The 23,840-nt window shown below is 34.8% G+C and overlaps 1 protein-coding gene across 1 annotated transcript; it reads right to left on the reverse strand.

The window, feature by feature from the left end:
- Positions 1–11,991: 11,991 nt before the first annotated feature.
- Positions 11,992–21,818, reverse strand: LOC134242355 (solute carrier organic anion transporter family member 5A1-like). Its single transcript, XM_062724420.1, has 10 exons — positions 21,810–21,818; positions 21,320–21,518; positions 20,082–20,162; positions 18,959–19,091; positions 18,541–18,721; positions 18,102–18,289; positions 17,807–17,871; positions 17,483–17,611; positions 14,973–15,073; positions 11,992–13,763 (listed from the first exon to the last, which is right to left on the reverse strand). The coding sequence occupies exons 1-10, from the start codon at positions 21,816–21,818 to the stop codon at positions 13,617–13,619; spliced, it is 1,233 nt and encodes a 410-aa protein (XP_062580404.1). The 3' UTR covers positions 11,992–13,616.
- Positions 21,819–23,840: the final 2,022 nt, after the last annotated feature.

Below are 23,840 nucleotides of genomic sequence, written 5' to 3' on the forward strand. Positions count from 1 at the left end.
GAAATGAAATTAACTGTTTTGATTATTACCCTCTAGGGCTGGGAATGCCTGGGATGATACATCGAGATATCTTTGAGGATGATACACATATCGATACATATGAAGAAATATCGAAATATTGCCCAAAAAAATCTGACTTCTGTTTTTCTTTGTTTATTTAATATTTGGGGTTTAATATATAAAATAAATAATTAGCTAAATATAAATATAGATTAATCATATGAAACAAGATGTGTTTGTAAAACACTGATGCCCCCATATGGCAACATTGTGAAGATTGAACTTTTCTTAGATGCAAATTTAATATAATGGTACCCAAAGTAGGGTCTCCTAACTGGAAATACAATTGTAAAACATGAAAGCTCTATCACCATTTGTTCCCAAGTTATCGCAAGGCTAAAGTTTTTTCATAAGTACAGAAATCTTCAAGATCAAGGTCAGAAGGTCAAGGTATTGGTATCAAATGAAAAGTCTTTCCACAAAGATCACATGTTTGAAGTATGAAAACCCTAGCACTTACTCTTCAGAAATTAAGAGTAATTAAGAAATGCCGAGGTTAATGTTTTTCCATAAGTCCCGAAATCTTCAAGGTCAAGGTCAAAAGGTCAAGGTTATTGGTATCCAATAAATGCTCTTGCTCCAAAGAATATATATGTGAAGTATGGATGCTCTAGCCCTAACCGTTCAAATGTTATGGCCAAGGATAAGATTTTTGTGTAAAGTAGGTCAAACTCTAAGGTCAAGGTCAAAGGGTCAAAGGTCTTGATATTAAATGATAGGTCTTGTCGCAAGAATTAAATGTGTAAAGTATGAAAGCACTAACTCTTACCCTTTAAAAGACATGTATTTTGTTTATCCTGCAACATTTTTCTTACATTTGAACGTCCAAAACAAGTTATTTTCGTCCTGACCCCCCCCCCCCCCCCCCGACCCGGCCCCCTCTAGATCCGCGCATGTGCATTGTGCAGATTAACACAATGATAGTTACCCGTACGTGTAAAATCACTTGTAGGTTTATCTACGTTACAGAAAACAAAGACCCAGTTTCCTCTGGCCTGAAAAATCTGAATTAAAAAAAATCCAATCTACGCATTTCCTGTGACCTGTAATCATTAAACGATCATATATGTTTTAACAGAAACTGTAAAACTGCAGATACATAAATGAACAATGTCAAAAATTTACATTTCAATAGGTATCATGCATATTCAAATGTCAAGACCCGTGTACCTGATATTTAAACAGTTTTTGGCCTTCTTTCACACATGATTAACTTTATGCAACAACGGTCCCGCCAAATTGCATAATAGATAATCGTGCCGATCCCGATGCAAAATGTACTACAGGGTGTCCCATAATATATGATACCATTTTTAAATTATTGTCATAAACGCAAGTCTTGACCAATTTCTTTGAATTTTGTCTCATTTAATATTTGAATAAATACAATTTTTAGCAACAAATAATTTCAGTTACAAATTGTCACATAGTTGGAATAATGTATAGCCACATAATTACGTCAAAAAAAAAATGCTAAAAATGCATGTCAGGCAAAATGGATTACCGGTAATTTCATTGGCAAACAAGCTGGGTACACTCTCATTTTAAAACTAATTATCAAATCCAGTCATAAGATAATGTTACTAAACCTAAATCTACATCTTTAATTTGTATAAAGGTATGTTTCCATCGGAAATCCAGATTATAACCAAAGAAAACCGCTCTGTTGTCTTAAGTTTTAGAATTTTGTGCAATGTCTTGACATGATCATTGCCCCGATTTGACGTCATGTAGGGGACATAATTGAAAAATGATAGCATTTTTCAAAGTGAACTCATTTTTTTCGAGTTCCCTTCAATGTTCATCAAATTGTGTGAATAAAATTGGACAGTGTATGTAATGTTTATGGTGCATTTGTTATTATTCAAAATTCATTACATTATATTTTATATAATCATGAAATGGTATACATGTATTATATAAATATTGCATGAAGTTGAGTGTAACATTGAAAATTTTCACCCCAAGAAAACCATTGTCAACCGAGGCGCAGCCGAGGTTGACAATGGTTTTCGAGGGGTGAAAATTTTCAATATTACACTCAACTACATGCAATATTTATTATATTGTACTGAATGTTTTATACAAATAGGCCTACATATTACAGTGAACCGTGCGCGCATAAATTCCGCGCAGTCGCTATTTTTTGTAATACCACCCGTCGTCAAGCAATGTTGACTGTTGCTACGCATGAGGGCGTGGCTTCATTATTCAGCGGGTAGTAGTGTTTTTTATCAAATGTTTCTCGACGAATCAGGTTCAAGTAATTTACATGTACATGAAAGTATAATATCATATATTATGGGACACCCTGTATGTAGTTTCATAGGTACTGTGATCAACAAGTTCACTAAATGATACCCCCGCCTCCGATATGATTATTATGAAAAAGTCCCTGTTTTGCTCTTGGAGACCCGAAATAAGCTGATGTCAGATCAAAAAGTAAAATGGGAGGCGCTAATATGTAATAAAGAATAGAATCTGTGAAAGTAATTCGAGATGGGTACCCTTCAATATTATAAACATAATGGCAGTGTTAAACTAATGTTTTGCTCTGGAGAGCACTGGCATCAGACGTTACTCGTTTTTCTTTTAATAAAAAAAGAAATACACCCCCTACCAAATAATAAACGTTATCAAAAGAAAAATAAGTAACGTCTGGTGCCTGTGAGTCAGGCATATAAATCATGATCACAGACTTGGGATCCGGGGCATAAAAGGGCTTTAATTGTCCCCCCCCCCCCTAATGTTGCCAATATATAAAATTCGAATACTACCGCAAAATAGTTACAATATGGTTGTGATTCAACAATAATAAAGTTTAATGCGTTTTTTCTCTCTGAAGGAATAGGAAGATTGCTGCTCCCCTTAAACACAGTTAAAATATTTGGTTGTGAACCCCCCCCCCCTTTCTTGCCGCCCTGTAAATGGAAATAACTTTCTGTATTGTTTATTGATTGACAATATGTCATTGATATGTCGTTGAAAGCCATATCAAGTGGTTTTTATGCCCCCGTAAACGTAGTTTCGGGGGTATGTAGTGTCCGTCTGTCTGTCTGTCTGTCTAGCTGTCTGTCTCTCTCTGTCTGTTTTTCTGTTTGTTCGCAAAAACTTTAACCTTGCCCATAACTTTTGATTCTGTGGAGGCATGACTTTCTTATTTCACATGTGTATTCCTTGTGTTAAGACCTTTCTATTAAATTTGAATTTAAGAAAAGTTTAATCTTTGCTATGTTGCCATACGGGGGCATCAGTGTTTCACAAACACATCTTGTTTCTTGTGTAACTTGTGTAAGTTTATAATAAATTCTGCTTTAGGAAGACAGTTTTTAAAAAATTCTACTTTAGGAATACAAAAATAGGTCTACTTATAACAGGACGCAGTAAGTACCCATGGGAATCTTACAGATTGTTGGAAGACTTGATCTCTAAACACTGTATAATACTGGTGTTGCCAATCAGAAACTCGATCAAGCATCTTCTGTAATATCGAATAAGAACATAAGTAAATCAAGTTTCATTTTTATGCCCCCGTAAACGAAGTTTCGGGGGTATATAGTTTTTGTCGTGTCTGTCTGTCTGTCTCTCTGTTTGTCTGTTTGTCCGCAAAAACTTTAACCTTGCCCATAACTTTTGATTTAGTGGAGCTATGACTTTCATATTTCATATGTGTATTCCTTGTGACAAGACCTTTCTTTGGGTACCACCAAATTTGACCTTTTGACCTTGACCTTGGAGTTTGACCCACTTTTACATGAAAATTTTAAAATTTTACTTTGGCCATATCTTTTGAACAGTAGACACCAGGACATTTATACTTCACATATGTAATGTTTGTTAAAAGATCTTTCACTGGATACCAACAACCTTGACCCTTTGACCTTGACCTTGTAGATTTCCATACTTGTGAAAAAACTTTAACCTTGGCCATAACTTTTGAACGGTAAGGGATAGGGCTTTCATACTTCATATATGTAATCCTTGTGAGAAGACCCTTCATTGGATATGAAGATCCTTGACCCTTTGACCTTGACCTTTGAGCTTGACTTACTTTAAAAAAGCAAACCTTGGCCATAACTTTTAAAGAGTTAGGGCTAGTGCTTTCATACTTTACATATTTGATTCTTATGACAAGACTTTTCATTTGATAACAATAACTTTGACCCTTTGACCCTGACCTTGGAGTTTGACCTACTTTTTAAGAAAATTTTTAAAATTTTACTTTGGCCATATCTTTTGAACAGTAGACACCAGGACTTTTATACTTCACATATGTAATGTTTGTTAAAAGACCTTTCACTGGATACCAACAACCTTGACCCTTTGACCTTGACCTTGTAGATTTTCGTACTTGTGAAAAACTTTAACCTTGGCCATAACTTTTGAACAGTAAGAGATAGGGCTTTTATACTTCATATATGTAATCCTTGTGAAAAGACCCTTCATTGGATATGAAGATCTTTGACCCTTTGACCTTGACCTCTGAGTTTGACCTACTTTAAAAAAGCAAACTTGACCATAACTTTTAAAGACTTAGGGCTAGTTCCTTTCATACTTTACATATTTGATCCTTATGACAAGACCTTTCATTTGATAACAATAACTTTGATGCTTTGACCTTGACCTTGGAGTTTGACCTACTTTTTAAAAAATTAAACGTCAACCATAACTTCTGAACGGTTAGGGCTAGGGCTTTCATGCTCTACATAAGTATTTTATGTGGCAAGATCTTTCATTTGATACTAATTACATTGACCTTTTGACCTTGACCTTGGAGATTTTTGTACTTATTAAAAACCTTTAACATTAGCTTACTTTCAAATTTCACAATTGTTTTCCAGTGAGAATACCCTACTTTTGGTACCAATTAATTAAATTTGCATTTAATAAAAGCTTAATCTTTGCTATGTTGCCATACGGGGGCATCAGTGTTTTACAAACACATCTTGTTTTGAAAAGCAGCTGTCAAGGATATTCTGGAATTTAAACTGTTAAACCCTCTTCCTTTTATCAGCTCCTGTGCCCTACTCATGTGGTCATCTACACATACAATTACACTTTCTCCCGCTCGTAGTTGAACATAGGTGCATGTATATAGTTAATATATGTTCATGCTATCAGTGGCATTTTCACCACATTCACAGGTTTTTCAATAGCTCTGATGCATCTCCTTTCATTCTTTGCTAGTATTGTCACAGATGCTGCATGAAAAATCAGGTCTCAACCAAGACTCGAACCCAGGGGCTCTGGCGTACTGTGCCATCACTCTAACCACTAACACATTACTCCCCATCATTTTCTAAGTGTGTATTACCTTTTTTAATTCAAATAAATACACCTCTTTTCTATACCTCTGAGAGTAGAACTTTCCTCATATTTACAAGCTAATACAGAGGTTTTGCAGTGTTTTTGTTTGAGTACCCTTCAATGTTCTTAATGAATATGTTTTAACTTTCTATCCTAATTTTCAACACATCTGATTACACATAATACCTATCTTTTTTTTCTCTCCATTTGTCTTTCACAAACGTAATTTAAAATCAGTTTCTGATCAGTATATAGTGAAAGTGATAACCATTCATCTAATTCTGAATTGTATGCAAGAAGTCTAAAATTGCAATCATCTGCATAAAAGAATACCAGCAACCAAAATATGATTAAGCAAATGCATAGTGTTTAATATTAAAAAAAATCAAAATCTGGATGTATTAGTGTTTAAACTTTATTTTAAAACAGATCATGTATCACATTTGATCAATTCTAGGTAAAACAAAAACCAAGATTAATAACAAATTTCCAAAAGATTCACTATTTGAACAATTAACTTATTTTGGAAAATAACTGCCAAGAACAAAAACATGGAATACAGAGCAAATGCACAAAAATACAGTAAAATTGCATTGATGAAGAAAAGACTCAAAGGTGCAAAATATTACGTAGCATCAAACTTCACAAAACAAAAAAAAGAAAGATATCTGTTAAATTATCAGAAGCAATGCTAGATTACAACTTTCTCTTACATGTATAATATGCCCTATTAACTACCAATAAAATAATTAAAACTTTCTAATAAAAAAATTAATTCTATTAGCTTCAGTTTCTGCCTTCTATTTATAAATCCTTATTTTCAATAGATTTTTACATCCAATAATAATACACTGTATAACATAAAATATTACAACTCATTTTTTCTTTCAATTTCATTTTTCTTTCAGTGAGTACATTTTTTTTTTACCATTTCAGTTAAAAGCAACTTCAATCGTACTTATTTTCATATGTAATTATAAAATTATTCATTACCAAAAATTGTAAGACATGGATGAAAAAAATTCTAACAAATAAACAATTCATGCTTGTAATAAAATAAAATCAATCTGGCAAGCATTCACTATAATTAATATAAATTAGGACTACTAAGAATTAGCCTTAGCCGTAAATATTGCGTAATTTCTAACTTATAATTAATAAAATATATGGCCTACTAGCAATCTGGCAAGAACTGATTATAACTTTGACTGAAAAGAGCTAAAGCCACGAAGTACAAAAATATGCCCTGTTACCAAAAAGAATAAAATTTTATTCTGTGATAGGTTAGACATTGTGGGTTATAACATAATTTATTTTTTATTGATATCTTTTCCAGTTTTCTTTTTATAGTCGTTTGAAATTGGTATTGTTTTCAAGTAAAATCTACATTGTACATGTATAACGTCATGACTTTTGACGTTATTTATACACATGTATATTGTAAGGTATGACGTTAACGTTATTTAAATGAAGGTAATTATATCTACATTATTGGAAGGATCCGCTAATATAAACCCTACCAAAGAATTTGGGAAATTTTATCATAGGACTGTTAAGAAGTTTTGAATCATGAGATAAATACATGTAGCTAGTTTTTGCTTTGATTAAAAAGTGTCTAAATACTGTTATATATTGTCCTGTTAAATCAAAAACTTTTTAAAATGATACATCAAGAGAAATTAGGGGGAATTATTTACGGTGTAAATATTAGCTGTATCCCAATATTGATTAATCCGTAAAGTCACGAAAAAATGAATATTAAGTGTTCAATTTTTTTTTGGGGGGGGGGGGGGTGGGGGTGAAATTATAGTAAAGGCAACAGAAGGTTGTTTTATTAAGCGGTTGCAATTGTGTGATCATTCAAAACATAAGGGCCGTGCGTAATTAACATTACCATGTGTACATGTATTTTTTGCCTATCATGCGTAATTGTATGAACATTTTGTTTAAAATTATCCCTCGAACTTGCTGTACATATGGAAGGATATAATTTTGCCGACGAACCTTCACACGTTTTTTTATCGTCAAGTGTAATCTCTTGGGTAGAATCTCTAGGGTAGTGTACATTGCTATGCATACTGGAAATTCATTCGAGATTCATAGTCAAAGACGTTTTACGGCACTTGTTTTGATAAACTGTAAATTAATTACCAAATCTGTAACCGCTTTATTTAAACCTCTTTAAACGCCAACAGATGAACAGGCGCGGATCCAGAATTTTTTTCCAGTCAAAAAAATATACAACTCAGAAATTTCTTCTCATGCAAAAAAAAAGGCAAACAAACAAAACAAATCAACAACCCCCCTCCCCCAATAAACAAAATAAACCCAAATAAACTCCTTTCCCGTGTTTCGGATTGTTTCCCCCATCGTCTCAAGACACGGTCTGGAGTCCGCATACAGCTCTTTCTTCCAGAATGGGAGAGTTTTTGGTCGTGGTTTGCGACGATGATAGTGTTTTCCCATACATATAAAATCGTGACTTTTTATACAAACTCAACACAGATGCCAGGGTTTCAGTGTCATCCAGGAGGGATCCAAGGTCACTTTTACTTAGTTTAGTATAGGTATTTAAAATTCTGCAAATCCCAGTCTCTTCATTTAGATGCGCGCATGGATGAATACCGGGTATACAGACAAAGGAGGTAACGTTTATAATTTATCAATTCAACGAATTCCTATCAAATCGCTATCATCTCGGGGATAGAGAGAAAAATGTGAAAATTACACATCCTAAATACCAAGCTAGCATATTTTAAAATTATGATCTTTCAAGGCAACGAAATTACATGCACGAGATAATTCTGATATTCTTGGACACCCCATGTATGAAATAACTGCTGTCATTTTATATAATGCTTGATACCCATTTTGAGCGGAAACTGGAATATATGTAATTCCGTTCAAGTGTAGATCAAGGCCAGTTATATGTTATGCAGTTAAAGATCTATGTTATATTTTTTTAACAATAAAAAAGATTAAAGATCACCCCAGCTGTAGTGATATGTTGTGAGAAAATGAATTACCCTACCTTTTGATCATAATAATCAAATAATGCAAGTATTTATGAATGAAAACAATCCCCCCCCCCCCCCGAAACACTATTGAATAGATTTAGTTCACTTCGTCAGTTTTTCATCTGTAAAAATTAATTTTTTTTTCGATTGTGTATGTAGGTATAAATTCTCTAGATTTGCCCTTGCATCTACCTCCAACTAACTAACGACCTGTAGCACAGATTACTTATGAAATATTTGGAAAACCTAAGTAAACCTAGGTAAATATTTAAAGCAAAGGGGGCGTTGCAAAAATATTTTATAAATACTGAATTCTAAGACACAACAATACGTATTTCTGTATTTTATATTTTTACCACATGAAATTATAATTGTTTGAAATATATATTGATGAAAATATCAGTTTAAAGTATACATATGTACATACATCGATACCCTCCGTGCGAAGCTACGCACGGCATCATTAATAAGATTTTGCTTTTGAAGCAGGATGAAAATTTACTTTTCTACACCTGCATAAAATTATTTCAGAAGATTTTGTTTAAAAGTAAAATAGATCGATGGCTGATATACGTATGTAAATTGCGGCTATAATATGTAACAGTGCTGACTCTACCTCTCCTAATATTATAAGGAACTTGAAATTGACATATACTCATCCAAGTTCAAGACTTTGTTTCGTGGAATTGCAAACAATTTAAATATCTAAATCCTTCAATTTTGTACATTATTTCTTTTTTTTTTATTAATATTTTAGAAGCAAGGTAACACAATATTATTTTGCTTAATCAGACGTGATCATGATATTCCCTGTTTATACAGTGATGTGGATCCAGAAGGGGGGGGGGGGTTTCCATTCTTTGAATTTGCTAAAAAGAGTCCCAAATTTTTGTTGTGCTCATGTAGTAACAAATGTAGAAATTCGATTGTGAAAACAAAATTGGATTTATGGGTTCGGAGATTTTAGAATTCTCTTTCCTTTGTCAAAAACTTTCAGGTACTAAGTTCATAATTTTTTCCCAGTCTGATGACTGTCCCACTTTTAAAACGATACTACATCCCTGGATCTTTTTACCTTTCTGTAAGCGTACGTTATAACAACTCTATTCCTCTTCAATCCCCCTTCTGAAAACAAAATCTAGATCCGAGTCTGTTTCACTTAAGTATTTACAAGTTAGTAATCTAGTAATCATGTAAAGCAGCATTAAGATTTGTCTTTAGAATAACAGTAATATCCTATAGTTAAATTATTTAAAACGAAGATAGTGTACAGCTTTAAAACGAAAACAGGCGATTGAAAGGGGGTGAAATTGGAGATAACAGAAATAGACCTCTGTTATTAATTTGATGATATCGAGTAAAGTCTAAGTGATTCATCTTGAAAAAAATCAATTATTTGAAAGAGCACCATCTAAAATAATTACAGTCTTTATGACGTCACAATTGACGTATATGTATTACTTTTAACGTCATGTTCAAGACTGACGAAGAGAAATGTAACTTATATGTTTTTTGAGGTTTGAATTCAGATAATATAAATCGAAGATCATGCCTCTCTACAAATATCGTTTCAAACGAACTACTGACTATTTTTAAAAATATATTGTGTGTAATTTTTATACCACTATTGTTATATAAACTAAATATTACTGAATGTTTAACAAAACTGTTGAATCTCTGCGACATCAAAATTTAAATGTAAAGTCATATTTCATATTGGCCACACGTGTGAACAACGATGATATTAAGCATGTGGATTCGTATCAGCAATATTTATACATATGGTAAGTATGAAAGTTGTTCTTGACTGTGGCCACATTTAATTTTGGGAAAATCCGTCAAAAAATCGGCATTTTTGAACGTTTTTATGAAACCGTCGCATCTTCGAACCATCGCACGTGCCTAACAGCGCGTTATTTAACAAAATGAGTTACGTAAGGAAAAGAAGTATGTTGTCCTCTAATAATTAACGTATAATACCGGCCATGAATAGAAACTCGATTTTTGTGAAAAACACAGGGCCAAATATGATGGTTCGTGGCTTTACCTCTTTCTAATATGAACACTTTTTAAGATACAATTGGGAATAACATTTAACGTATTCCTCCTTGAACACATGTATATTGCATTGTTACTTATATTCTGGAGTATTAATAAATAGTTACAGTAAATTATACAAGATTATATAAGCTCTGACCCTATTTACAGTATTTTCTTCAGTCCTTTTTACAAAGCAAAGGGTTGGTGACATTATATGCATTTATCAATAGTACTAATTATCAAATGTCAAAACTGAAGTTATTTTCTGAGGATCAGTGATAAACGGCCAGAGTTTTTTCCCTTGGAACACTTTTTTTCTCTCTCTACAATTGTACCTACTTTCAACAGCTTAAAAAAAATTAATGTTTCCCATAAAAGGTGCATGTTGTTTAAATTTGTGAATAATGACATTGAATTAGAACTTAAATCTTATTTTCTACCTCGTTGTATAACAGAACTTCAAAAGTATCACCAAGTAAACAATTCAAAGGAAAAAAAGATTGGACAAAAGAATAAAAGTGAAAAATAAAGTTCAGGTTTGTTGAATAATTCATATTCCTAAAAAATTATTGATATTTTGTATATGTTAAAAGATAGTAATTGAGCCGGCTTGCTTTTAAATTCACATAAATTTAAAGAATAAACTTTTAAAATTAATTTGTTACTTTCCCATTTCCCAAGAGAACTTAAACTTTTTTCAATTTTGACAAAGCTAGGTTAAGAAAAATACACTTGACTGCAAAGTTTTCAAAATACATGTATATATTACATTATAGACCACATATCCTTAATTTGTTCTATTCCCTTTCCCTGATACAAATGTTTGCTACATTGTTATAACTATCACATTAACAACAACAACACAGAGAACCCATACAAGTCACAAAAAAACATGAATTTCACAAATATTTGATAATTTAACAAGAGGACCAGGGGCCACAGCGCTCACCTGAGCACATCGGGCTTGAATTTATCCCCCCCCCTCCAGGCGTTCATCATTTGAACAAATTAGAATCTACACTACCTAAGGATGATTCCATATAAAAACATGTATCACTAATCATAGCTTTGAAGAACTTGAAAAGAAGATTTCAAAAGGTTTCCCTATATATCCCTATGTAAAACTTGGGTTGGCCATATTGGCCCCACCCTAGCCCCGGGGGTCATGATTTGAACAAACTTGAATCTACAATACCTGAGGATGATTCCACATGAGTTTCATCTTCCTGGCCCAGTGGTTCTGGAGAAGAAGATTTTTAAAGATTTTTCCTATATATTCCTATGTAAAACAAGGGTCGGCCATTTTGGCCCCACCCTTGCCCCGGGGGTCATGATTTGAACAAACCTGAATCTACACTACCTGAGGATGATTCCACATGAGTTTCATCTTTCCTGGTCCAGTGGTTCTCGAGAAGAAGATTTTTAAAGATTTTTCCTATATATTCCTATGTAAAACAAGGGTCGGCCATTTTGGCCCCACCCTTGCCCCGGGGGTAGTTATTATAACAAAAATTAAGTAAAACAACCACAGGAGTATACCACTTTAGAATCATATTTCCTGGCCCAGTGGTTCTCGAGAGGAAGATTTTTAAAGATTTTTCCTATATATTCATATGTAAAACAAGGGTCGGCCATTTTGGCCCCACCCTTGCCTCAGGGGTCATGATTTGAACAAACTTGAATCTACTCCACCTGAGGATGATTCCACATGAGTTTCATCTTTCCTGGCCTAGTGGTTCTGGAGAAGAAGATTTTTAAAGATTTTTCCTATATATTCCTATGTAAAACTTGGATCGGAAATTTTGGCCCCACCCTTGCAACGGGGGTCATGATTTGAACAAACTTGAATCTACACTACCTGAGGATGATTCCACATGAGTTTCATCTTTCCTGGCCTAGTGGTTCTGGAGAAGAAGATTTTTAAAGATTTTTCCTATATATTCCTATGTAAAACTTGGGTCGGCCATTTTGGCCCCACCCTCGCCCCGGGGGTCATGATATGAACAAACTTGAATCTACACTACCTGAGGATGATTCCACATGAGTTTCATCTTTCCTGGCCCAGTGGTTCTGGAGAAGAAGATTTTTAAAGATTTTTCCTATATATTCCTATGTAAAACAAGGGTCGGCCATTTTGGCCCCACCCTTGCCCCGGGGGTCATGATTTGAACAAACTTGAATCCACACTACCTGAGGATGATTCCACATGAGTTTCATCTTTCCTGTCCCAGTGGTACTGGAGAAGAAGATTTTTAAAGATTTTTCCTATATATTCCTATGTAAAATTTGGGTCGGCCATTTTGGCCCCACCCTTGCCCCGGGGGTCATGATTTGAACAAACTTGAATCTACACTACCTGAAGATGCTTCCACATGAGTTTCATCTTTCCTGGCCCAGCGGTTCTGGAGAAGAAGATTTTTTAAAAATGCCATTAATTTTTCACAAATTCATAATTATCTCCCCTTGGAAGAGGGCGTGGCCCTTCATTTGAACAAACTTGATTCCCCTTTACCCAAGGATACTTTGTACCAAGTTTGGTTGAAATTGGCCCAGTGGTTCTTGAGAAGAAGATGAAAATGTGAAAAGTTTACGACGACAACGATAACGACAACAACAACGACGACAGACAACGGACAAATTTTGATCAGAAAAGCTCACTTGAGCCTTCGGCTCAGGTGAGCTAAAAACACAGGACCATAAACTTCACAAGTATTGAACAATTTACATCGTGATACATAGGACATAGGAGAGTATGTTATAGATATGTACATTGCACTTCTAAAGCCGATTCAGTAATGCCGTTTCGGGCGATATTTTGTTACTGACAACCATTATAATTCTGAATATCTTTGCTGTGTGACTATACAGTCGGGCAATAAAGAGTCAAAAAGCTGTCATCATCATTCGGCATGAAGAAAATTCTTTACATGAGTTATAATAGCTATAAAACATTGTGTATATCGACAGAAGGAAAACATAACAAGAACATAATCATCTGATATATATTATAAATATATATATGTACATACATCATTTGACACATGGGAGAAACAGTGGCCAGAGAAAAAAAATGATATTTTTAACTGATACTGACAAAAAAAAAAATGTGATACACAAGTAATATTGTTCATGTTATTGAATGACAAAGATTGGCAATACGGAGTGAGGCTACATGTTTTGATTAGATAAATATCACAGACAGGACTCATTAGGTGCTTGATGGTCCTCTACCATGGCCTTAGTCTGGTCTCCTGATCCCCCCCGGGGGTGGGCGTGGCGCTGAGGGTAGTCAAGGTCTAACTTGTTTATGGAATTCATAGAAGACATGATATCACCGACCTGTAATAACAATGTCACATATGTATACGAAACTCTTGTATTGGAAGTACACAGTAAAATCACTTCTTTTCGTGGGGTCAAATTTTCATTTTATGAAGAAACAAGAAATCTGTAAGCCAATGCTCACTAGGAATACCCCCGCTCTGTTGTGAATAAACACTATCATGTTAATATACACAAGTTCAATTATGGACAGATGCACAGAAAAATATGAAATTGACATCAGATTCATATCAAAATTAATCCCACCGTATTGCATACATGTACCTAAGAGAAGATTGTGTTATAATTTCAAGCATCTGCTATGAGTAGTTGCTGAGAAAACTGTGATGAAAATTTGTTATGTATGAACAGACAGATGCACAGACAAACAGAAGGTTAACATCGGATTTGATCAAAAATGTATCCCAACATATGGCATGTGTCAGAGAAGATTGTGTTAAAGTTTCAAGCATCTGCAATGAGTAGTTGCTGAGAAAACTGCGACGAAAATTTGTTATGTATGAAACGGACAGACGCACAGACAAACAGGAAGTTGACATCGGATTTGACCAAAAATATATCCCACCGTATGGCATGCCTCAGAGAAGATTGTGTTAAAATTTCAAGCATCTGCGATGAGTAGTTGCTGAGAAAACTGCGACGAAAATTTGTTATGTATGAAACGGACAGACGCACAGACAAACAGGAAGTTGACATCAGATTTGACCAAAAATGTATCCCACCGTATGGCATGTCTAAGAAAAGATTGTGTTAAAATTTCAAGCCTCTGCGATGAGTAGTTGCTGAGAAAACTGCGACAAAAATTTGTTATGTATGAAACGGACAGACAGACAGACACACAAGGGTAAAACAGTATACCCCCCCTCTCCTTCGGAGCGGGGGTATAAAAATAATTGATTTGGGAGGCATTGATTTATGGTTACATAAGTGTCAAGATGTTCTTTTTGTCATATACTGCAGTTCACGGATGATGTGAATTCATAGGTCTCTTCATATCATGAAAATTCAACCCTCACAAAAATTAGTGATTTAAAAGTCAATTGAATTAAATACATGCTTTTCTAATGTATAGAAATATTCTCTACAAAAAATGGTAAAAGATAAATTTATCAAGAATAAAACAAGAAAACAAAGGAGAAAACAGTTACTCAATAATTTTTAGTCTTAACTGCCTCACTTCCTCAGATTGTTAAGGTTGGAACTTACAGGAAGATTTAACTGTAAATCTCTTCTAATCTGTCGACGCATCAGGATCCACACCACAAAGAAAAACACAGTTCCCATAAATTTCAGACCAGCTGAAATTCCTAAAATTAGAAAAAGAAAACACAATGTTATGGCAGTTTGACATTGTCTGCAGCTTTAAAACTCATCCGGGTTCTAAAAGCAAAGGAACACAAAATGCCCATCACGGCCATGGGCCTTTAGTCCCATTTAATCCTCCCTTTACCCTCTTTCCAAGTGGGTGAATAAGTGTTATGTTGATAAATGTAAAGAGGTAACAAGAGGCCCACGGGCCTTATAGGTCACCTGAGTATCGTGTAACAACTCTCAAACAATTAAAATTGGTTCGTGTTCTACCCCAGTGGCCATGAAATTCACAATTCACAATTTTGAAAGAGGCAACATTGCTTATCATAATTATAAACTTTGCATGCTTATTCTATTTACTTAATACCCAGAGGCAGATCAGAGTAACAAAGAGAAAATGTACTTCCACTATATAACCAGTTGTGCACCTCACCCCAAAGGAACCACTGACCCTGGGGCCACATATTTCAAAATTTTGAAAATTTTATCATAAAATGGTTGATTAATACTAAAATGCAGATTTCAAAGCATTAATTTGTTTTCAGACTATGTACCCCCCCCCCCCCCGACCCAAGGGGCATAAAAAATAACCATTTTGCTATATGCACCTTTCTTCATCATATATATATATATATATACTTGGATCACTGGCATAAAACCAAGGAGCAAAGGAAAAGATTTTTCAAAGAATTAATGCATTTTCACTGTATAATCAATAGAGCCCCGCCCTAATACCAGAACCCCTGACTCTGGGGCCATAAATTCACAATTTTGGAAGTGGCACTCTTGCTCATCATAACTATGTACTTAGTTCATTTAATACCCAGAAGCAGAGAAGAAGATTTTCAAAGAATAATGCATTTTCACTGTATAATCAATAGAGCCCCGCCCTAACACCAGAACCCTGACCCTGGGGCCATAAAGTTCACAATTTTGGAAGTGGCACTCTTGCTCATCATAACTATGTACTTAGTTAGTTTATTTAATACCCAGAAGCAGAGAAGAAGATTTTCAAAGAATTAATGCATTTTCACGATATGATCAATAGAGCCCCGCCCTAACACCAGAACCCCTGACCCTGGGGCCATAAAATTCACAATTTTGGTAGAGGCACTCTTGCTCAACATAACTATGTACTTAGTTAGTTTACTTAATACCCAAGAGCAGAGAAGAAGATTTTCAAAGAAATAATGCATTTTCACTATATAACTATAGAACCCCACCCTAGCGCAAGAACCCCTGACCCTGGAGCCATGAATTTCACAATTTTAGTAGAGGACTCAATGCTCATTACATTCATGCCAACAGTTTGCCTGCATGATGTCCAGGAGTAAAAAAGATTTTTAAAGATTGCAATAATTTTGGTGGTTTTGGCCCCACCCCTCAGGCCCAAGGGGGGCAGGGACCATAAAATTCAAAATTTTTGTTCCCCTTCACCCATAGATGCTGTTTGTTTGAAATTGGTTCAGTAGTTTCAGAGAAGAAGCTGAAAATGTTCAAATGTTAACACACCACTGACGAGGGATGACGACGGGCAAAAACGGATAGCAATAGGTCACCTGAGTTTCTCAGGTGACCTAAAAATCAAGAAAGAAAACATTTACTCTAAATACCTTTATGTGAAAAGGACAAAATAATCAAATATGTAATGTATTAGGCCTGTCCTGAGACTGAATTGTGTACCCTTTTCATTAATTTTAAAATGTTGGTAGACTGATATGTTTCTATTATACATAGTTTGCATCTTTAATGTCCATTTTGCTAATTGTAAAATATTTCGATATGATGTCCACCAATCATCACTTTCTGGCCTAATGTTTGAAGCTAAGGGCCATGACTTGCATAATTTTTTGTAGGGTCTAATGCTCTTCTTTACCATACTTTTACTGTGAAATCAGGGGGGGGGGGGGTAATTTTCGTGGTTTTCCAGGTATGAAGAGACCCATGAATTTACGTCTTCCATGAAATGTAATTTTTCAGATAATACTACTCAACAATTCTTAATCCACAAAATTAAATCCCAACAAACCTGTACTTTTTCCTCTAACCACGAAAAATGTGACCCCTTGAAAATATGTGATTTTACACTAGTTTACGGTAACTTAGAGATGGGAAGCTCTTGGGGGATCTTATGTTGAATTCATAAATCAATTAGCAATTTTTGCTCAATACGGAGATTCAAAACTTAAAATAAAGCAAAACATTACATTCAAACCATGGACACAATTTCTCCAGGTGTTAAACCTTTTCAAGACATAATCATTTTCTATACAATAAATCCCATTCAGCTGGTCATAACTCATCTGTGTGATGACTAAAGTGACCTACTCAAAAAGCTCAAATTAATTTTTTTTTCTCTTTATACATCTTTAAACGTAAACTACTCAAAGACTTGATTAACCTACCTATATATCGATATCTGAACTGTACAATGTCGTAGATAGAACAGGACCCAGAACTTCCACACCAATCCCTCCATAATAGACATGCTGTATCAATGGTGTTCCCAAACATTATAGGAGAAGGGATGTAGGCTACAAATAAAACACAAAATATATATCAAAAAAAAAACTAATTATAATTACACTCTCACATATTATTCTTTCACCTCAATCATGGTCATAAGTGTGCATTTTCAAATCTGAATGGTCACCCTCTTTTCATAAAATAATAGCTTGATGAAATGCACTTTAAGAAATATACAGAAAATGTCCCTGGCAGGCACCTACCAAACAATCTCAGTATGACAAACTGGAGACCCAGGGCAAAACACCTCTCTTCTTCATGGACAGACCTACAACAGAAAATGAAAAATTTACCTTAGTGAGAAGGGGCATCTGTGTGCTATTGTATATCTCTGTACCTAATTGTATCTCTCTATCTTATGAATATATTGGATAATGGATATATCCCTATTTTATTGGATATCTATGTACCTGAGTGTAATCATGAGGAGGGACATCTGTGTACTATTGTATAACTGTTTCTTAATGTATATCTGTATTTTATTGTATATCTATATACCTGAGGGTAATCATGAGGAGGGGCATCTGTGTGCCAGCCACAGTAAAGGTGAGGATCACCAGAAGAATTAGGAATGGTAGCAGGTTCTGACAGGTGGATTTACATGGGCCACTGGTTGCCACGGGGGACATTATCACCTCAGGCGAAATACTCGAGTTCTCCATGATACAAGAACAACCACTGAAATTCTGCAATCAAAAGACAAGAATTATTTTTTGTGAAAGAAAAGTCAGTTAAATTTATAGTATCATGTCATATCTGAAATTTTTCGTACTATATATATATAAACACAATGGAGACTTCAGTCCTACATTTGCAGTTTAATTTTTTTCAAAATACATGTAATGATGATCTTTTCCCACAGTGAACAAAACACTTAAGGATATCTGGATTGTACATAGTTGGAATTAAATGCCCTTTACTAGTATTTTCCACCTACCACCATCTTTTCCTCTGTTGTGATATGTGAGAAGAATTGGGTACAGCCTGCATGACAAGGTGAAAAATACGTAATGCCATTAATGCCGCAGATGGGCTCAAGGTCATTATTGGAGCAGGAACAGCCAATATTACAAGTGGACGTCAGATTGGCTTCTATCTCAAACTCCTCCAACTCGGAACTGAAAAATTGGAGGGAAAAAAATATAAACAATTGAAATTGGAAGAAATCATTGACATTGATAATGTTTCCAAAATTTTCAGCTTTCAAAATTAGGTGGAATATTTATTTTATTCTAAAATGATGAAGTTTTAAAAATTCCTATCTTGATATTACATGTTATGCATCCCCCCTCCCCCATCTGGCTATTTTTTTGTTCCAATCTCTCCATATGGGAGATAGTCTGGAGACTCCATACCTGTTCATGTTGATAGAGGCATGATATGGAAAGGTGGCTCCTGCTATCTTAGGATTCTCACAGCCCAGCACCAGAAAGGAGAGGAAACCCAGCAAAGCAAGGGAGTCCAGCAACAGGGTCAACTGAATGGCTCCTGGAAATTTAACCCATACAATTACAGTCAAACCTTGTTACCTTTACTTAATGGAATTAAAAAAAAAAAAAACTTCAAGATGTTCAAAATATGGGGTTGAGACTTCCACATTACTTCAACATATCCATGGTATTCGAGATATTGGTGTTCTAGATACCCAGGTTCAACTATATTTTACAAATAAAGGAGTGTCTCATCTCTCATTGGTTGATATTGCTGAAGAAAACACATCATACTGAAGTCATAGTACATCAACCGGAAGAAGAATTTTTATTGGTGAGTCAATTTTTCCTTGTTTGACTGTCAACTTCAGACAATTATTAACTTTCATGGGGTCAACACCATCATTTAGCTGACAAAAACAAAGTTTACTCAGCCTACTAATTGGACAGGGTGTAATATTGGTCTTCAAGGACAGCTGAATGATTGTGTTGACAAAGTGCAAGCCAATAAAGGTTTAATTATATAAACACAAAAACTATTCTCATCAGTTCACATCAATAAAAAATAACACAAATTTCAAAGTTAGATGGTTGTCTTAAAAATTGAAGAATTTTCCAATTATTCCTAGAATCCTGGTACATGTACAAACTTTAAGTATTTTTTGGGGGTGGGTGTTGAAATGTGCAGAGTTGATGGCAACATATAACAGTCCATGAATGTATATTGTATAGTGCATGTTTTCACCTCATGAAAGATCACTGTTTGACAGTTAACATGAAAAGTTGCAAAAATCAATCCAAAAAATTTACTTAATACTTAAAACAAAAGGAATTTGTAAAATACAGCACTTCCTTGCAACCAATTTCAATCTACATTACCCTTTCATTGACATTCATCTCATAAAAATCCCACCACATTGAAGTTGTGTATGCCAAATTTCAGACTTACATCAGGGTAAAAAAAATGGGAAGAAAAATATACCAGTATTGAATTCACTTGCAATAAATGTGGAGTTCTGCTTATTTACAAATTACATGAAATGTTTACCTTTTGGTTTCAACTGGAACCTCTTCAGAAGGAATCCTCCTATTAAAATACCTATAACTGCTCCAGGAATGCCAATAGCACCTGTAAGAATTTCATTGTTTTATTCTACTATTTAGCACAAATTGAATTTAAAACATGTTAAAATGCTTAACTAAAATACTATATATAGGGAAACATATTGAGAGAACTGCCAACTGACTATCAAAACAGTTTTTTTTATTGAACAGATGGAAGTGTTGTGAACTGGGGCTACAACAAATGACAAAGCAGAGCATCCAGTAATTGTCCAACTTCTGTCAGACTAAAAGTTCACATGGACCCCTTGTCCCCTTCAACTTTCTTATTCCTATCTGACCTTGCTTTTAGAGCAAATAATCAATGGGCTATTTTCCTTTGACTGCCTTTAAACCAATGAGCAAGAGAGACTGAAAACTTAATAAGGTGTATTTTTGTAATGTAAATACATTTACATGTATACACACAAGGGTGTGTTACTCAATTCCATGATATATAAGTGTATTGTAAAAAATTATCATAATATTTTTGTACTTTAAGGAAATCAATCAATTCTGCTTGGTCAAGAGAATTTTGAGGAAAAGTATAGGATCCATATGGAAAAAAAAATCAAAATTTTTGTACAAGATATACTGTGCTTGAAATGATTGGTTAAAAGTCAATTCAGAATAATCAAACAAATATTGTATGTAGTTAAAGATGACATTGAAAACTTTCACCCCTCAAAAACCTTTATCAACTAATCAACAAAGCTGCACTTTATTGACCATTATTTTCCACTAGGTGAAAATTTTCCATGTTACTCTTATAACTACATGCAATATTAATGTGTCAGTTTTAAGGCTCACTGGTCCTCTTGGGAAGAGAGATAACTTCCTATAGGATAATAATTTATTATCATTCATTTCTTGACAAAAAAGACAATTTCAGTTAAATAATGCACATGGTGTTTGCTGGAAATTTTGTGCATTTTTATCATTATTGAATAGATTTCTTTGTGAAAATCACACATATTGAAGCAAAATTTCACACAACTGAATCAAGAGGAAGTTCTCAGTGATAACGAGCAAAGAATAAAGCTTCAGTATGTCCTTTTACATGTTTAACTTCAATAAAGTTCACTTTGTTGTGTAGAAAGCATTGGGTAAATATTTTCAAAAAAATAAAAAAATAAACTCCTACAACTGTTTGGCTCATTTCTTTCATCACTGACAAAATCTCACCAGTAAACAGGTTGGCCATGGAGGTGGAGGTGCCAAACTGTGTTTCTAGGTACTTAGGGAGGAACACCACGAAGCCACTGACTATGGAGATCTCACAGCAGATCCCCAGACAGGTGATCAGGTACACCTTGTTCTTCAACAGGGACAGTATGGAACGGGGAATGTCTGCAAAACAAGTACACAGATTAACTAGGTTACACTGTACTCATACAAACAGGGACAGTATGGAACGGGGAATGTCTGCAAAACAAGGACACAGATTAACAGGGACAGTATAGAACGGGGAATGTCTGTAAAACAAGGAAACAGATTAATTCGGTTACACTGTACCTATAACAAAACAGAATAGTTCTTTATAATGTTGTGGTTGCTGAGTAAAGAAATGCCAAATGATTAATAATCAGAGCATAAGATGATGAATTATATAAAAGAGGCCCATGTGCCTTATAGGTCTCCTGAGTATCATGCAACAACTTTCCAACAATAAAACTTGACTCATGTTTTAAACTAGAGGCCATGAAATTCACAAAGAGAAAATGCATTTCCACTTTTAGTGAATTTCAGGGCCCCTGGGTCAGGTCTTCTTGTGTTAGGGCATGTCCACAGTTGAGCTCCCCATCCCACAGGAACTACTGACCCTGGGGCCACATCTTTCAAAATTTTGGAATTTTTAAAAAAATTTATTTCATCATGCTGTTGATTAATACCAAAGTGCAGATTTCAAAGCATTGAATTATTTCAGACTATGTTACCCCCCCCCCCCCCAAGTACCTCTGTCCCAGGGGCCAGGAAATTAATCATTTTTGTACGAAGCAGGTTTTTTTCATAAATATATACTAAGATCATTGGCATTATACCCAACAACAAAGGAAAAGATTTTCAAAGAATTCATGCATTTTCACTATATAAACATTAGAGCCCCGCCCTAACACAAGAAGCCCTAACCCAGGGACCCTGAAATTCAATAATCTCGAAGAGACATCCTTCCTCCTCATAAATATGTACACAGTTAATTGGTTAAATACTCAGGTGCAGAAAAGGAGAGTTTTAAAGAATTTATGCATTTTCATTATATAATCAATAAAACCCCACCCTAACACCAGAACCCCCAACCCAGGGGCCATTAAATTCACAATTTTGGAAGAGGTAGCATTATTCAACATAACTATGTACTTGGTTAGTTTATCTAATACTCAGGAGCAAAGAAGAAGATTTTCAAAGAAATAATTCATTCTTTACTATATAATCTATATAGCCCCACCCTAGCACTAGAACCCCTGTCCCTGGGGCCATGAAATTCACAATTTTGGAAGATGCAGCTTTATTCAACATAGCTATGCACTTGGTTAGTTTATTTAATGCCCATAAACACAGAGAAGAATTTCAAAGAATTTTTGTATTTTCACTACCGGTATATAATCTACATAGCCCCACCCTACCACTAGAACCCCTGACCCTGGGGCCATTAAATTCACAATTTGAGAAGAGGCAGTCTTATTCAACATAACTATGAACTTGATTAATTTATTTAATGCCAACAAACAGAAAAGAAGAATTTCAAAAAATTTATGCATTTTCACTATATAATGTACATAGCCCCGCCCTGGCACTAGAACCCCTGACCCTGGGGCCATGAAATTCACAATTTTGGAAAAGGCGGTCATTTTCAACTTATCTATGCACTTGGTTAGTTTATTTAATGCCCAGGAGCAGAAAAGAACTTCAAAGAAATAATGCATTTTCACTATATAACCTGTTTAGCCCCGCCCTAGCACTAGAACCCCTGACCCTGGGGCCATGATTTTCACAATTTTGGTAGAGGACTCAATGCTGATTACAATCATACCAACAGTTTGACTGCTTGATGTCCCGGAGTAAAGAAGAAGATTTTTAAAGTTTGCACTAATTTTAGTGCTTTTTTCCCCACCCCAGGCCCCAGGGGGACAGGGACCATGAAATTCACAATTTTTGTTCCCCTTCACCCATAGATGCTATATTCCAAATTTGGTTGAAATTGGTTCAGTGGTTTCAGAGAAGAAACTGAAAATGTTCAAATGTTAACGCACAACGCAAGACGACAGACGAAAACGGATAGCAATAGGTCACCTGAGTTTACTCAGGTGACCTAAAAATTTAATGGAGATTTCAAAAACAAAATTTCTACAATTAGGTGACAATACAGAGATACGACTTTACAATAACCTTAATAAGACATGATTTTGTATTTTTTTTTAATGACAGGACATTGTCCTCACAAACACTCCCAACTACTTTATATATTATGTCCTAGTGTAAATAAGTGTATTATATGTACTGACAAGTCTATAAGTACTTGAAAGTGCAATAAATAAAGTAGAATATTATTCATTACAACTGCTGCTCAGTGTCTGTCCTTCAACTGAGGAAGAGATTGTGCAGTGAATTATGATTTTTATGAAGTGTAATATAATAACCTTACTAAGGCCTAGAAAAAAAATATGTTTGTTTGTGCTTTCAGGCTGAAAAAATATATGGTAGGTAG

The sequence above is a fragment of the Saccostrea cucullata genome, unplaced genomic scaffold (assembly GCF_032062105.1).
Source record: "Saccostrea cucullata isolate Sc308-1 unplaced genomic scaffold, CSIRO_AGI_Scuc_v1 ctg2724, whole genome shotgun sequence".
NCBI lineage: Eukaryota > Metazoa > Mollusca > Bivalvia > Ostreida > Ostreidae > Saccostrea > Saccostrea cuccullata.